The 15,769-nt window shown below is 37.8% G+C and overlaps 1 protein-coding gene across 4 annotated transcripts in view; it reads right to left on the minus strand.

Moving 5' to 3' along the window:
* Sec6 (Exocyst complex component Sec6) overlaps nt 1–15,769 on the minus strand; it is a 93,681-nt gene that overhangs the window by 62,874 nt on the left and 15,038 nt on the right. For all 4 annotated transcript variants that reach the window (XM_053771427.2, XM_053771430.2, XM_053771426.2 and 1 more), the window contains exons 2-6: nt 13,849–13,986; nt 11,716–11,828; nt 5,439–5,634; nt 559–691; nt 250–371 (exon numbers count right to left, since the gene is read on the minus strand). In XM_053771427.2, the coding sequence (XP_053627402.1) occupies nt 250–371; nt 559–691; nt 5,439–5,634; nt 11,716–11,828; nt 13,849–13,974 (690 nt within the window). In that variant the 5' untranslated portion in view covers nt 13,975–13,986. The remainder of the gene's footprint in view (nt 1–249; nt 372–558; nt 692–5,438; nt 5,635–11,715; nt 11,829–13,848; nt 13,987–15,769) is intronic.

Consider the following 15,769-nt stretch of genomic DNA (forward strand, 5'->3'; position numbering starts at 1 on the left):
CATGATTGACACTTAATCTTTAAATGAATGGCTTTGTATCCATTAGCAGGGTTGTCAAAACCCTATCACGTGTGTCAATATAATAAGTATTTACAATTTTTTTTTATAAAGTAACAATATATCTGTGGACTCGATACTGAACTATCTGAGGTGCTCTGAGTATTAATCTTCTGTTGAAAAAGAGACACTCTCATAATAACATCCCTTAATAAATGCTATTACTCTAATGCAATAAGAATTTATACATACTTGCAGAGCAAATTGGTCAGCACGTTCTTCTCGCTCCACAATCCTTAATGCTGTAACAATCTGAGTAGGTTCTTTTCTCACAGTGTTGAGTGTGCGCTGCAGGATGACCCAAACCTGTTTACCTGTAAATATACATACAAACTATCTATATGATTTATCAGCCATGGTATTTCTCCCCATTATGGAATGTTATCAAATAAGAAAGAAGAAAGCCTTATAGCACTGACAAAGTGTAATTCAAAGATTATAGCATTTATAGAAATGTTTGTACCTATGTTTAACTCCTACTACATGTGCTTACAAACTTACCCAGATCATCTGAAAGCTTCTGGACATCAGCAAAATATTCCTTAAGCATTCTTGTGTCATTGGGATTTTGGTGTGGTAGTTTATGCAGCTCAAATAACAAGTCATCTCTGCTGTTCTCCAGATCCATCAAACACTGAGGAATTCATGACCATATTAGAGGTAATATGGTGGAGGGTATACAGGGAGGAACAAGTAATGAAAGGCATTCATGACAAACAAAATGAATATAGAGGAATGATTTGAGGTGTACATGTATGATTATGACATTTGTAGAAAACTAAATGAATCATTTTATTATGTACGATACATACAGCATAATGAATGAAAATAAATGAAATTATATTTTGCAAACAGTTGCTAAGCAGGGGATCACTGTATAATTAAAAAATTTACAAAAGTCATCTTGGATTAAAATTTAAATCTATGCAAGGCATCCCAAAATCAAACAATTATACATGACAGTAATGTGATTTGAGGTAGTAGGTTGGTAGACAGCAACCACCCAGGGAGGTACTACCGTCCTGCCAAGTGAATGTAAAACAAAAGCCTGTAATTGTTTTACATGATGGTAGGATTGCTGGTGTTTTGTTTGTCTGTCTCATAAATATGCAAGATTACAGGTATGTCTTGCTACTTCTACTTAAACTTAGGTCACACTACACATACATGTACACGTTTATCTGAGTTTTCTTTGATTTTATCTTAATAGTTCTTGGTCTTATTACTTTTCCTTTTATATCCATGGGGAAGTGGAATAAGAATCTTTCCTCCGTAAGCCATGCGTGTTGTAAAAGTCAACTAAAATGCCAGGAACAATGGGCTAGTAACCCCTTTTCCTGTAAAGATTACTAAAAAGAATAAGAAGAAGAAAATTGTCAAAGTGGGAAGTCTGAATGTGCTTGGATGTTGTGCAAATGATAAGAAAGAGATGATTGTGGATGTTATGAATGAGAAGAAGCTGGATGTCCTGGCTTTAAGTGAAACAAAGCTGAAGCGGGTGGGAGAGTTTCAGTGGAGAAGAATAAATGGGATTAGGTCAGGGGCTTCAAATAGAGTAAGAGCTAAAGAAGGAGTAGCAATAATGTTGGAAAATAAGATATGGCAGGAGTAAAATAAAGATTGGATGTGAAAAGTGGGTTATAGTAAGTGTATATGCACCTGGAGAAGAGAGAAGTGTAGAGGACAGAGAGAGATTTTGGGAAATGTTGAGTGAATGCGTGGGGAGTTTTGAACCAAGTGTGAGAGTACTTGTAAATGGGAAGCCTTTAATTGAGCTATGTGTAGAAAGAGATTTGGTAATAAGTAATACATATTTTATGAAAAAGAGGATAAATAAATATACAAGGTATGACGTAGCACGAAATGAAAGTAGTTTGTTAGATTATGTATTGGTGGATAAAAGGTTAATGGGTAGGCTCCAGGATGTACATGTTCATAGAGGGGCAACTGATATATCGGATCATTATTTAGTTGCAGCTATAGTTAGAGTAAGAGGTAGATGGGACAAGAGGAAGGTGGCAACAACAAGTAGGAGGCAAGTGAAAGTGTATAAACTAAGGGAGGAGGAAGTTCAGGTGAGATATAAGTGACTATTGGCAGAAAGGTGGGCTAGTGCAAAGATGAGTAGTGGGGGGGTTGAAGAGGGTTGGATGAGTTTTAAAAATGCAGTATTAGAATGTGGGACAGAAGTTTGTGGTTATAGGAGGGTGGGGGCAGGAGGAAAGAGGAGTGATTGGTGGAATGATGAAGTAAAGGGTGTGATGAAAGAGAAAAAGTTAGCTTATGAGAGGTTTTTACAAAGCAGAAGTGTTATAAGAAGAGCAGAGTATACGGAGAGTAAAAGAAAGGTGAAGAGAGTGGTGAGAGAGTGCAAAAGGAGAGCAGATGATAGAGTGGGAGAGGCACTGTCAAGAAATTTTAATGAAAATAAGAAAAAATTTTGGAGTGAGTTAAACAAGTTAAGAAAGCCTAGGGAATGTATGGATTTGTCAGTTAGAAACAGAGTAGGGGAGTTAGTAGATGGGGAGAGGGAGGTATTAGGTAGATGGCGAGAATATTTTGAGGAACTTTTAAATGTTGAGGAAGAAAGGGAGGCGGTAATTTCATGCACTGGCCAGGGAGGTATACCATCTTTTAGGAGTGAAGAAGAGCAGAATGTAAGTGTGGGGGAGGAACGTGAGGCATTACGTAGAATAAAAGGGGGTAAAGCAGCTCGAACTGATGGGATCATGACAGAAATGTTAAAGCAGGGGGTATATAGTGTTGGAGTGGTTGGTACTTTTGTTTAATAAATGTATGAAAGAGGGGAAGGTACCTAGGGATTGGCAGAGAGCATGTATAGTCCCTTTATATAAAGGGAAGGGGGACAAAAGAGATTGTAAAAATTATAGAGGAATAAGTTTATTGAGTATACCAGGAAAAGCGTACGGTAGGGTTATTATTGAAAGAATTAGAGGTAAGACAGAATGTAGGATTGCGGATGAGGAAGGAGGTTTCAGAGTGGGAAGGGGATGTGTAGATCAAGTGTTTACATTGAAGCATATATGCAAACAGTATTTAGACAAAGGTAGGGAAGTTTTTATTGCATTTATGGATTTAGAAAAGGCATATTATAGAGTGGATAGGGGAGCAATGTGGCAGATGTTACAAGTATATGGAATAGGTGGTAAGTTATAAAATGCTGTAAAGAGTTTTTATGAGGATAGTGAGGCTCAGGTTAGGGTGTGTAGAAGAGAGGGAGACTACTTCCCTGTAAAAGTAGGTCTTAGACAGGGATGTGTAATGTCACCATGGTTGTTTAATATATTTATAGATGGGGTTGTAAAAGAAGTAAATGCAAGGGTGTTCGGGAGAGGGGTGGGATTAAATTATGGGGAATCAAATACAAAATGGGAATTGACACAGTTACTTTTTGCTGATGATACTGTGCTTATGGGAGATTCTAAAGAAAAATTGCAAAGGTTAGTGGATGAGTTTGGGAGTGTGTGTAAAGGTAGAAAGTTGAAAGTGAACATAGAAAAGAGTAAGGTGATGAGGGTATCAAATGATTTAGATAAAGAAAAATTGGATATCAAACTGGGGAGGAGGAATATGGAAGAAGTGAATGTTTTCAGATACTTGGGAGTTGACGTGTCGGCGGATGGATTTATGAAGGATGAGGTTAATCATAGAATTGATGAAGGAAAAAAGGTGAGTGGTGCGTTGAGGTATATGTGGAGTCAAAAAACGTTATCTATGGAGGCAAAGAAGGGAATGTATGAAAGTATAGTAGTACCAACACTCTTATATGGGTGTGAAGCTTGGGTTGTGAATGCAGCAGCGAGGAGGTGGTTGAAGGCAGTGGAGATGTCCTGTCTAAGGGCAATGTGTGGTGTAAATATTATGCAGAAAATTCGGAGTGTGGAAATTAGGAGAAGGTGTGGAGTTAATAAAAGTATTAGTCAGAGGGCTGAAGAGGGGTTGTTGAGGTGGTTTGGTCATTTAGAGAGAATGGATCAAAGTAGAATGACATGGAGAGCATTTAAATCTGTAGGAGAAGGAAGGCGGGGTAGGGGTCGTCCTCGAAAAGGTTGGAAGGAAGGGGTAAGGGAGGTTTTGTGGGCGAGGGGCTTGGACTTTCAGCAAGCGTGAGTGAGCGTGTTAGATATGAGTGAATGGAGACAAATGGTATTTGGGACCTGACAAGCTGTTGGAGTGTGAGCAGGGTAATATTTAGTGAAGGGATCCAGGGAAACCGGTTATTTTATATAACCGGACTTGAGTCCTGGAAATGGGAAGTACAATGCCTGCATTCTAAAGGAGGGGTTTGGGATATTGGCAGTTTGGAGGGATATACATGTATTGTGTGTTTTTATACGTATATACTTCTAAAATGTTGTATTCTGGGCATCTCTGCAAAAACAGTGATTATGTGTGTGAGTAAGGTGAAAGTGTTGAATGATGATGAAAATATTTTCTTTTTGGGGATCTTCTTTCTTTATGGGTCACCCTGCCTTAGTGGGAGATGGCCGACTTGTTGGAAAAAAAAAAAAAGTAATGTGATTTGTTAAACAAGACTGTAATATGGCTTAATTAATGAAAACGCTATAAAAAGTATTACATAAGTTTTGTAATGCAACATAAAAGAATATTTTTTAATGCAATAAAATGACTAAGTAAATTTTGAATAGTTATGTAGTACAGCAAGTGAAGTAAGCTAAAGAAAGACATGAGAAAGCACATTTTGTGATTTATTTTAAGAAATCCAATCTAACATACGTAAACATATGTACTGTATAGAGAACTGTGCATCTATACTATTTATATCAATTATTTTTTACAATAACTAAAACAATGCATGGCCCCTCATATGCTGTTTTCCAACTACTGTACTTTAAATGGAAAAGGATAAAAGACACAATTTTTTTTAACACAACTGCTGTCTCCCACAGAACTAGGATGACCTAAAATAAAATAAAAAAAATTCACCATCACTCACTCCATTTTGCCAGAGGTGCAGTGACACTGGAGCTCAGATGCCCCTCCAAACTGCGATATCCCCACTCCTCCTTCAAAGTGCAAGTACTTTACTTCCCACCTCCAGGACTCAAGCCCAGCCTAGCTGGTTTCCCTGAGTCCCTTCATAAATGCTACCATCTTCACACTCAAACAGTACATCAAGTCATAAAATCCACCCATCTCCATTCCTAACATGCTCACACATGCCTGCTGGATGTTCACACATTACAGTACCCAAGTAGCATAGCCATTGTAAGCCTCACATGAACATTAAAAAATGTGCTCGTAGTGCGCTTGTATTTTTTAAATTTTTGGTAAAAATCATATAGTATATACGTATATACACTGGTAAAGATGCTTATTAAATCATAAAATGCACTAACCTGGTGAGCATACAGCAATCTTCCCTCTGAGATCCACTTGTGAGTTTTCTCCACAGACTCTGGCACAGTAAAAATGTGCTTTAAGTTTTCCATAGCAGCTGCATATTGAGAATGTCGAACATATTCCTCACGGCACTCGTACAGGCGCTCACTCAACTCAGGAACTCTTACCAAACTTTGTTCCATGTCTGACAAACTAAAAATACAGTAATTGCTTAAAAATGACCCATACCATAATTAATTCCATAAATATCCACACCATAATCAATTGAAGTACAGTCTCTAATTACTTAGTGACGCACTCATTTACCGACAACTCGGACTTACAACGGGCTCTCTTACTAGTATGCATACCTAAATAATGTATATTAGAGCTGATTTCCTCTATTCTGTTTATTACAATAGACAGTATACTACAGGTACCATCCAACTTATGATCAAGCTTGGTTCCGACCAACCGGTCGTAAATCGAAATGGACGCAAGTCAAACCTTACTACCGAATATCAACATCACATTTTCGTAATGATTTTATTTTATTATTTTATTTTGGTATTTCATTTTTTACTTTACTTTTTATTCTGTTAGTACTGTATTTTATACTGTAAGGTTTAGGATAAGCACTCTGTACAACACAAACAGTTCTTTATTTCCCAGAAATTTGGCATACAAAACATGGTTGTAAGTCGAATGGTCGTATGTCGAGCAGGTCGTAACTCGGATGGTAGGTGTACTGCATAAACATTTAAAAATATATTAAAAATGTTATAAATGGCACAAAGGTGATATTAAAACAATATCAAAGATGGATGACACAAACCCACTACCATTGTAGTATGCTCCTTGTTTAGTGATGAATTTGTTTACTGACGTGGTCTTAGGAATGGAATTCTGTCGTTAAGTGAGGAGAGGCTGTATTTAATGTATTAATATATCGGCTGTTTTCCACCAAGATACAATGACCTAAAGAAATACACATTTCCCACCCCTCATTCTTTAGCTGTCATAGGCAAGAGACTAGGCTGATTACCTTTTTTCCTCTTGCAATTAATAAGAAAAAACAATAAAGGGAAAAAATTATACTTCCTGAGCCAGCCTGCATTAGTGGGGCCAATGAGTTAAAAAATTTACAGTAGGGTCCCATTTATACAGCAGGTTAGATTCCAGGCTACCAACGGAAAGCAGACATCGCTGGAAAGCAGAATGCCTTTTTTTTCCACTTATAAATGCATATAAATGCCAGTTAACAAGTTTACACTAACATATATTAAGTTAGCAATGGATCTAGGCATTAAAAACAATAAAAAGTAAAATACACATACACAGTACATTCATTAATTACCTTAAAATATTTGTAGTTTTAATGTAGGACGAGAGGTGAGTAGTATTTATTGTAAGAAGTCAAGTGTGGGAGGTATGGTAGACAGCCAGGCCACCCCACCTACACATAATATACTATGACATTTAAAGCACCCCAGAGTGATAAAATGCATATACAGTACACTCATTACTTACCTTAAAATATTTGTAGTCTTATGTAGGGTGAGAGGTGAGTAGACAAGATAAATCTAATAAAGAGAGAGAGAGAACAAGTAAATGAGAGAGGACAGAGACATGGAGTATGTAAATAGGCGAACGTGTCTTAGTATAGTTCAAACACGTTCATTTCCATGTTGTGAAGCTTATACCATAATATAAACACCTTACATTGTGTACAAGTTGTCTCCATGCTGGTACAGAAGAATAAATAAAGAGCAACACTTCCATTCTCATGTAACACACCATTTTTTAGAAGGAATGACACTCTGAGTGAAGGCATACAAAAGGAATAATTTTCTATAGTTAACCCCAGTAATACTATTATGTACACATTTTCTTTGTTGTTTAACTAGAGAAAACGTTATTTTTTCCGACAAATTGACAAGACGACTGGAAAAACATCTCTTATTTGTGTTAATTTATTCTACTGTGGGGTGTATTTACAGTGGAACCTCAGTATTTGTATGCCCTAGTCTGTATGTAAAACTATAGTTATTCTCTATAAAATGCATTTTTTGTTAAAATTTTTGGGTGTCTGGAATGGATTAATTGGATTTACATTATTTCTTATGGAAAATATTAACAAAAAATACATTTTATAGAGAATAACTATAGTTTTACAAACAGACTAGGGCATACGAAAACTAAGGTTCCCCTGTATCATGTTTATATGTTACATAGTGTGTTTATTATATAATTTTGAAAAAAATATTATAGATGAATTAATGAAAATATTTATATTAACATAATATATGACATTCATGTGCCTCAGAGTGATTATTATTGTATTTTATTATAATAATCATTATTAATATGGCATCTTCAAGACTAATAAGACACTCTTAGTGATTCTAATGTGTACCTGCATGCCAACAGTGTGTGTAAGTTTATTTAGGTACAATTATCAGAGGTTTATTTAGGAATAATTATCAGAGTATATATATAAAACCCTAGGTAGTAGGTTGGTAGACAGCAACTGCCCAGGAAGGTACTACCGTCCTGCCAAGCAAGTATAAAACGAAAGCCTGCAATTGTTTTACATGATGGTAGGATTGCTGGTGTCCTTTTTTCTGTCTCATGAACATGCAAACTTTCAGGTACGTCTTGCTACTTCTACTTACACTCAGGTCACACTACACATACATGTACAAGCGTATATATACATACCCCTCTGGGTTTTCTTCGATTTTCTTTCTAGTTCTTGTTCTTGTTTATTTCCTCTTATCTCCATGGGGAAGTGGAACAGAATTCTTCCTCCGTAAGCCATGCGTGTTGTAAGAGGCGACTAAAATGCCGGGAGCAAGGGACTAGTAACCCCTTCTCCTGTATATACAGTGGACCCCCGCTTAACGATCACCTCCAAATGCGACCAATTATGTAAGTGTATTTATGTAAGTGCATTTGTACGTGTATGTTTGGGGGTCTGAAATGGACTAATCTACTTCACAATATTCCTTATGGGAAAAAATTCGGTCAGTACTGGCACCTGAACATACTACTGGAATGAAAAAAGTTCGTTAACCGGGGGTCCACTGTATTGCGGATGACAAGAAACAGATGATTGCTGATGTTATGAATGAAAAGAAGTTGGATGTCCTGGCCCTAAGCGAAACAAAGCTGAAGGGGGTAGGAGAGTTTCAGTGGGGGGAAATAAATGGGATTAAATCTGGAGTATCTGAGAGAGTTAGAGCAAAGGAAGGGGTAGCAGTAATGTTAAATGATCAGTTATGGAAGGAGAAAAGAGAATATGAATGTGTAAATTCAAGAATTATGTGGATTAAAGTAAAGGTTGGATGCGAGAAGTGGGTCATAATAAGCGTGTATGCACCTGGAGAAGAGAGAAATGCAGAGGAGAGAGAGAGATTTTGGGAGATGTTAAGTGAATGTATAGGAGCCTTTGAACCAAATGAGAGAGTAATTGTGGTAGGGGACCTGAATGCTAAAGTAGGAGAAACCTGTAGAGAGGGTGTGGTAGGTAAGTTTGGGGTGCCAGGTGTAAATGATAATGGGAGCCCTTTGATTGAACTTTGTATAGAAAGGGGTTTAGTTATAGGTAATACATATTTTAAGAAAAAGAGGATAAATAAGTATACACGATATGATGTAGGGCGAAATGACAGTAGTTTGTTGGATTATGTATTGGTAGATAAAAGACTGTTGAGTAGACTTCAGGATGTACATGTTTATAGAGGGGCCACAGATATATCAGATCACTTTCTAGTTGTAGCTACACTGAGAGTAAAAGGTAGATGGGATACAAGGAGAATAGAAGCATCAGGGAAGAGAGAGGTGAAGGTTTATAAACTAAAAGAGGAGGCAGTTAGGGTAAGATATAAACAGCTATTGGAGGATAGATGGGCTAATGAGAGCATAGGCAATGGGGTCGAAGAGGTATGGGCTAGGTTTAAAAATGTAGTGTTAGAGTGTTCAGCAGAAGTTTGTGGTCACAGGAAAGTGGGTGCAGGAGGAAAGAGGAGCGATTGGTGGAATGATGATGTAAAGAGAGTAGTAAGGGAGAAAAAGTTAGCATATGAGAAGTTTTTACAAAGTAGAAGTGATGCAAGGAGGGAAGAGTATATGGAGAAAAAGAGAGAAGTTAAGAGAGTGGTGAAGCAATGTAAAAAGAGAGCAAATGAGAGAGTGGGTGAGATGTTATCAACAAATTTTGTTGAAAATAAGAAAAAGTTTTGGAGTGAGATTAACAAGTTAAGAAAGCCTAGAGAACAAATGGATTTGTCAGTTAAAAATAGGAGAGGAGAGTTATTAAATGGAGAGTTAGAGGTATTGGGAAGATGGAGGGAATATTTTGAGGAATTGTTAAATGTTGATGAAGATAGGGAAGCTGTGATTTCGTGTATAGGGCAAGGAGGAATAACATCTTGTAGGAGTGAGGAAGAGCCAGTTGTGAGCGTGGGGGAAGTTCGTGAGGCAGTAGGTAAAATGAAAGGGGGTAAGGCAGCCGGGATTGATGGGATAAAGATAGAAATGTTAAAAGCAGGTGGGGATATAGTTTTGGAGTGGTTGGTGCAATTATTTAATAAATGTATGGAAGAGGGTAAGGTACCTAGGGATTGGCAGAGAGCATGCATAGTTCCTTTGTATAAAGGCAAAGGGGATAAAAGAGAGTGCAAAAATTATAGGGGGATAAGTCTGTTGAGTGTACCTGGTAAGGTGTATGGTAGAGTTATAATTGAAAGAATTAAGAGTAAGACGGAGAATAGGATAGCAGATGAACAAGGAGGCTTTAGGAAAGGTAGGGGGTGTGTGGACCAGGTGTTTACAGTGAAACATATAAGTGAACAGTATTTAGATAAGGCTAAAGAGGTCTTTGTGGCATTTATGGATTTGGAAAAGGCGTATGACAGGGTGGATAGGGGGGCAATGTGGCAGATGTTGCAAGTGTATGGTGTAGGAGGTAGGTTACTGAAAGCAGTGAAGAGTTTTTACGAGGATAGTGAGGCTCAAGTTAGAGTATGTAGGAAAGAGGGAAATTTTTTCCCAGTAAAGGTAGGCCTTAGACAAGGATGTGTGATGTCACCGTGGTTGTTTAATATATTTATAGATGGGGTTGTAAGAGAAGTAAATGCGAGGGTCTTGGCAAGAGGCGTGGAGTTAAAAGATAAAGAATCACACACAAAATGGGAGTTGTCACAGCTGCTCTTTGCTGATGACACTGTGCTCTTGGGAGATTCTGAAGAGAAGTTGCAGAGATTGGTGGATGAATTTGGTAGGGTGTGCAAAAGAAGAAAATTAAAGGTGAATACAGGAAAGAGTAAGGTTATGAGGATAACAAAAAGATTAGGTGATGAAAGATTGAATATCAGATTGGAGGGAGAGAGTATGGAGGAGGTGAACGTATTCAGATATTTGGGAGTGGACGTGTCAGCAGATGGGTCTATGAAAGATGAGGTGAATCATAGAATTGATGAGGGAAAAAGAGTGAGTGGTGCACTTAGGAGTCTGTGGAGACAAAGAACTTTGTCCTTGGAGGCAAAGAGGGGAATGTATGAGAGTATAGTTTTACCAACGCTCTTATATGGGTGTGAAGCGTGGGTGATGAATGTTGCAGCGAGGAGAAGGCTGGAGGCAGTGGAGATGTCATGTCTGAGGGCAATGTGTGGTGTGAATATAATGCAGAGAATTCGTAGTTTGGAAGTTAGGAGGAGGTGCGGGATTACCAAAACTGTTGTCCAGAGGGCTGAGGAAGGGTTGTTGAGGTGGTTCGGACATGTAGAGAGAATGGAGCGAAACAGAATGACTTCAAGAGTGTATCAGTCTGTAGTGGAAGGAAGGCGGGGTAGGGGTCGGCCTAGGAAGGGTTGGAGGGAGGGGGTAAAGGAGGTTTTGTGTGCGAGGGGCTTGGACTTCCAGCAGGCATGCGTGAGCGTGTTTGATAGGAGTGAATGGAGACAAATGGTTTTTAATACTTGACGTGCTGTTGGAGTGTGAGCAAAGTAACATTTATGAAGGGATTCAGGGAAACCGGCAGGCCGGACTTGAGTCCTGGAGATGGGAAGTACAGTGCCTGCACTCTGAAGGAGGGGTGTTAATGTTGCAGTTTAAAAACTGTAGTGTAAAGCACCCTTCTGGCAAGACAGTGATGGAGTGAATGATGGTGAAAGTTTTTCTTTTTCGGGCCACCCTGCCTTGGTGGGAATCGGCCAGTGTGATAATAATAAAATAAAAAAAAATGTATATACATGTATGTATGTAAAGAAATGTGAGGACATAAAGACTTACCAGGTCTTAATTTCTCTAAGGTCTATTAAAGCAGCCTGCAACTGACCAAGTCCAGTACGAACACCATCCAACTGACTCTGCATAGCTGTCTTTAGCATGGCCTCCACTGATGCCTTACGGAAATAAACAAAAATTATACCTTCTATAAAAAGATAGTGAGCACCAAAAATCAAAAGACATGTTAATGTTGAGAAAAACCGAAACAAGCCTTCAGTATAAACAACAATTTCTTCTGATCCAGATATATCAAAGTTCCTGATTGGAATACCCAAAAATTTGAGCTATAGTATCATGCTGCAATGAAAATAAAAGGGTAATAAGAGAGAGAGAGAGAAGGAAAGGGTGGGTGACAAGACAAAATGAAGTAAAGCAAAAAATGAGCCTCTTAAATGATCTAAGAAAAACTTTTGATACAATAGATTACATCCATTTGCTTAACTAGAACACACTCTCACATACATAAAGACCTACCTTAATGACACACACAAACAAGTAACCATTAATGTCAATACAGTGCTTACACACACAATGTATCAACATGGGAGTGCCACAGGCCAGTATCCTGATTTCTATTATTTTACATCAACATCTCTGACTTACACAATGTTTCCCAGAAACAAAATGCAGTTTACTTGCAAAAGACACCTTAAACCCAGATCCAGTTGTCTTCAAAAATACTGTTAATGAAGAGCTCATGAAGATATCAACTTGCATGACAACCAACAAACTCTCAATACTGATAAGACCTGCCTTTATGCATTTTCTTTTGTATTTGCAACTGGGAAGAGTTAAGCTACCTATATTAAATCAACAATGTACAACTCTACCGTTTCTTCACCACCCATAATGACCCATTTACCAGCAGATCTTCCATCTCCTCTTCCAAACTGTGAGAGTTGATGTATAAATTTGTATTTTATCATTTCATAATACAGACTTTACAAAGATCATCCTGAAGGAAATACAGAATACAATATTATTATTATTATTATAATCACAACTAAGCGCTAAACTCATAAGGGTCATACAGCGCTGCCTGAATACAATAAATGATGGTACTTAGAAATTTTTCTTCACATCACTGTCAGCAGCTCTTGCATTACAGTAGTACTTTGGTACTCAAACTTAATTCGTTCCGGAAGGCTGTTCGAGTACAGAACAAAATTTTTCCAACCAATTTTCTTTTTGGTTGGCTGTTATCACTAATCTCCCTAGGCCTCAAACACGAAATAGTTTACAGCGAAGTTCTGGCAGGTTATGTTTGTTTGGTCGAGGGCCAAGCAAATGGTCAACTACCGAGCAATTTTTTTTTTACCAAACAATGAGTTCGAATACCGAATCGTTCAAGTAGGGAGTTGTTCGAGTACCGAGGTTCTACTGTATGTCCATTATTTATGGTAAAGGCCATATCCACTAAAAGCCATTTCATTCATAGCTTTCTATATTTCTATTTAGGTGACCTGACAAATACTACAGTGAGAAAGCCTAGCTACACCCATATGGGCATACCATTTCATATAAATACTTTATATACGTACACTTATTGGTGAGCCCTCAATACAGCGGACTAATATTAAGAGGGTGTATCAATTAAAGCTGATTATCCATTAAATCCATGATAACAGAAAATTTTCTACAAATCTAACAGTAACAAATAATTTTCGGATTTAATGTGTCAGGTTCAATAGATCCAAAAATTAATTTACCCAGTGGAGTGCAACAATAATGTATAATTCTGAACTGTAATTGTCTGTAAAAATAATGAAGAATTCTGATTAAATGGACAGTCTGCTGAATCAAAATGAATTTACACAGTGGACTGTATAAATAACATATAAATCTGATATAACAGATTTTGTTGCTTCCCAATGTTGTCCGGCCACAGGTTTTGTCCATAAATCCAAAGTCAATTAAATCATGGTCCGTTTAATTGAATTTAACTGTATATGATATCAACTACAATAGCTTTTAACATAGCTTTCCATTGCCAACTGAATAAGGGACAATAATGAGGAATAATTACACTGTATGAAAGTATTTATACATGCTCATGGAGAATTCAGATACAAAGTGAATATAACAAACATTTTCAATGAAATAATAATTCAGGACAACACTTCTTTGAAATTCTACCTTTTTCCGCTGAACCCTTCTCCTATACTGATCAACCTTTTGTAGCTGGTCCGGTCGCTGAAGCATATTCGCCACAAGCAAAGTTGCTCGGGCAACTGCCTCTGATTCTGCCTCTCCAACATCCATGCTCAAAGACCTCTGAAACATCAAAACACATTGAAACTGGATAATTTGAATGTGTACTGCATGTAGTACAGATGCTAAAGACTGACTGTTAATGTTGTGTGAACGTATTATTACTATTACTCTATTATTACTCTATTATTACTGTATTATTATAATTATCATTATTACTGTATGATTATTATTATACACACTTCGAAAACTTTGATGTGATAACAATTTAGCAATCAAACAGTGTTTTATGCGTGATGGTATAATCATGGTAAAATTATCAGACTCAGGTCGCAGGTTTGAAATAACAAATGAACAAGAACTAGCATATTTCCTCACATGCACTGGTCTGACTGAATCTTGTTAATCCACATCTCAACATAACATCAACCACGTACAGTGCTTTATTATAGTGCAATATACCCCGTTCCTTTTATTTGTCTTACTATTTACCACACCTGGTTACACAGCCATACATAACTGCAAGCCTGACCAACTAGGAGGCAGCACTGCCATCTACTACTCTGATGAATAATATAATATAATATAATATTTTTACATACTACAAGTACAGTGTTACCCCGAGTTTCAAACTTAATCCATTCCAGGAGCTAGTTCTAAAGCCAAAACATTCGAAACTCGAAGCAATACAGTGGACCCCCTTGTTAGGTAAGACACATTTGCAACAGTTAGACAACTTTATTCCGAAACGTTTCGCCTACACAGTAGGCTTCTTCAGTCGAATACAGAAAGTAGGCAGGAACAGTAGAGATGTGAAGACGATGTAATCAGTCCATCACCCTTAAAGTCGTAGAATTTGAGGTTGTCAGTCCCTCGGCCTGGAGAAGTTCAGTTCCATAGTCAGGAACTATCAGATAGTTCCTGACTATGGAACTGAACTTCTCCAGGCCGAGGGACTGACAACCTCAAATTCTACGACTTTAAGGGTGATGGACTGATTACATCGTCTTCACATCTCTACTGTTCCTGCCTACTTTCTGTATTCGACTGAAGAAGCCTACTGTGTAGGCGAAACGTTTCGGAATAAAGTTGTCTAACTGTTGCAAATGTGTCTTACCTAACAACCTGTCGGTATTGTATACCATTTTGATGTTCACAGTGGACCCCCGCTTAACGATCACCTCCCAATGCGACCAATTATGTAAGTGTATTTATGTAAGTGCGTTTGTACGTGTATGTTTGGGGGTCTGAAATGGACTAATCTACTTCACAATATTCCTTATGGGAACAAATTCGGTCAGTACTGGCACCTGAACATACTTCTGGGGTGAAAAAATATCGCTAACCGGGGGTCCACTGTATTTCCCATAAGAAATAATGTAAATACAATTAATCCGTTCCAGAAACCCAATAATATTCACACAAAAAAATACATTTTATAGAGATTAATTATAGTTTTACATATACACAACAAACATACACAGTACAATTAGTAGTAAATAATTTTTTTTTTTTATTATCACACTGGCTGATTCCCACCAAGGCAGGGTGGCCCGAAAAAGAAAAACTTTCACCATCATTCACTCCATCACTGTCTTGCCAGAAGGGTGCTTTACACTACAGTTTTTAAACTGCAACATTAACACCCCTCCTTCAGAGTGCAGGCACTGTACTTCCCATCTCCAGGACTCAAGTCCGGCCTGCCGGTTTCCCTGAATCCCTTCATAAATGTTACTTTGCTCACACTCCAACAGCACGTCAAGTATTAAAAACCATTTGTCTCCATTCACTCCTATCAAACACGCTCACGCATGCCTGCTGGAAGTCCAAGCCCCTCGCACACAAA

The sequence above is a fragment of the Cherax quadricarinatus genome, chromosome 5 (genome assembly GCF_038502225.1).
Source record: "Cherax quadricarinatus isolate ZL_2023a chromosome 5, ASM3850222v1, whole genome shotgun sequence".
Taxonomy (NCBI): Eukaryota; Metazoa; Arthropoda; class Malacostraca; order Decapoda; family Parastacidae; genus Cherax; species Cherax quadricarinatus.